Source organism: Loa loa, assembly GCF_000183805.2.
Source record: "Loa loa unplaced genomic scaffold supercont3.5, whole genome shotgun sequence".
Taxonomy (NCBI): domain Eukaryota; kingdom Metazoa; phylum Nematoda; class Chromadorea; order Rhabditida; family Onchocercidae; genus Loa; species Loa loa.
In genome coordinates this window covers 119,009-120,964 of record NW_018108185.1, presented here as the reverse complement: position 1 = coordinate 120,964, position 1,956 = coordinate 119,009, and the positions used below count along the sequence as shown (strand labels likewise).

The window sequence follows — 1,956 nt, the reverse complement described above, 5'->3', positions numbered from 1 at the left end:
CTTCTTCTCTCTCCTCCTCTCTCTCTCTCTCTCTCTCTTGTAATAAAAAATGAAGGAAGAGATATTGAAATGCGTGTAAAGTCCTAAAAAAGTTACGCGAAATCAAGTTCATGATATTGTTTGCCGGTTTCAGACATATGTTATTCTTCCATCTTCTATCTATTACTTCGAATTAGTAAATCAGTAAATTATAAGAAGATAGGGAGAGAGAGAAAGAGAAAGAGGAAGAGTTGGTGTTTACTGCCAAAACTAAAGGAACAACAGCCACAGTATTCAGCAGGTATAGGTATTTCTTATTTCTTTCTTTTTTTAGTTTGTAAATTTCAGGTTTTATGACGAATGATTAATGAGTCATGCTAGACCCTAATATTCACCTTGGCTCGATCCATTTGTAATATGAAAGATCAGGTGGTAATGCATTGTATGCTAGGTTGTCCGTATTCTTCTTGCAATTCTAACCTGAATTAGGTGAGTTGGTTATGCCCTGAAATTACAGGTAGGAATCAAAAAAGAACCGCAAAGTGAGAGAAGAGGAGAGGAGATAGATGTAACTTATGGATATGCGCTCTCCCCTAACTCATTAATCATTTCTAAGTGAGATATGAGATGAGATCGTTTGCTTCTCATATTCTTTTCTGTTAGGCACAAATGAACTTCCTCAACATTCAATATCATATTTTCCATTTAGTGTTTTTTTTAATTTCTACTATAAATAAGAATAATCCTATTGATGTCTTCCCAACATTTCAATTAATCAAATGATTTGAGAAATAACATCGAAGGGAAGGGGCGGAAAAATGAAACTGATTTTTCATATACTTTTTTCAAGAATGATTTCATGACAAGAACATTGGATCATAATAAACTTCTGCTTCCGGTGTTCCCAGTTTGTATCATTTCTATCACCACAATTCATTACTAGGTCATCATTGGTCATTTCATGGACCTAAAAACGGCCACTGTCCACAAATTAATTGTTCAGTCATTTAGTTCTTGCTAGAGCTAAAACAATTGATCATGTTGCAATCGCTGATAAGAGCCGTAGCCAACTAATGTTCATGAAAAGTCAGTCCCCGATTAATGTTCATTCCTGGCTATTTTCAATAGAAATGTAAAGTGAGTGTTACAACATTGTCTGTTTGGTGCATCTGTTATGCATCTATAGAATACATCCAACATAGATTGTATTGCTTTTCTTCTTTGTCGAATCTCTGATGTAGGCACCTGTTAAAGTCCTCTCCCTTTAAAATTACTCTTCTTTCGTTTCTTTTTTTCGCTAACAGAACATACTTCGTCTTTCATTGCTCTTACTCATCACTGTTCCTCAGCATTGTTGGGTTATTTTTGGATTCTAAAGTGTGAACTTTATCATTCGGAGTTACTTTTGTGACATTTTAGGATCTTGGAAGGTGGCAATCTTATTTAAAAGCCATCATAGCTGATAGAATCTATTGATTTATCATAGATAATGATTGATTTTAGGATATGGATATTTTAGAACAAGTTAATGCTAGTATAATTTTTCTTTTTCTATTTCCAATCAACAGTTTTTCTGTTTTTCGAGTTATTCAGAAGTCTTCCATGATTCTTGTGGAAATACGTATTTCAAAATACCAAATGTTAGTAAATGGTAAGATGGAGCGATTTTATTCCTAGTTTGTATAGCCAACATTTTCAGGTTCAAAATGTTTTTTCAGGTTAGAAAACTAACTGATCTGACAAACTTTTTCATAGGAAATGCCGATCGTAAGCAGAACAACTGTTACAACAACTCGAACCACTGGTTTTCGAAGTTCAACAGTCCCTGTTTGGGTCATTAAACTGCTCACTGTGGTTAGTTTTCACATTCGAAGGGTACCAGTTTTCAAATTTGATCTTTCCACCAGTTTAAGGCATCACCTGATCAATTAGATTTGAATCAGTACCCAAAAGAAAGCGGTTTTTGTGGAGAGAGAA

At 34.5% G+C, this 1,956-nt stretch overlaps 1 protein-coding gene across 1 annotated transcript in view; it reads left to right on the top strand.

Annotated features, from left to right (window-relative positions):
* The first annotated feature begins 210 nt into the window (after positions 1–210).
* The window catches only part of LOAG_16474 (hypothetical protein), a 5,247-nt gene continuing 3,501 nt past the window's right edge, over positions 211–1,956 (top strand). The window contains exons 1-2 of the mRNA XM_020449126.1: positions 211–280; positions 1,735–1,833. Of these exons, the coding sequence (XP_020307379.1) occupies positions 1,738–1,833 (96 nt within the window). The 5' untranslated portion in view covers positions 211–280; positions 1,735–1,737. The remainder of the gene's footprint in view (positions 281–1,734; positions 1,834–1,956) is intronic.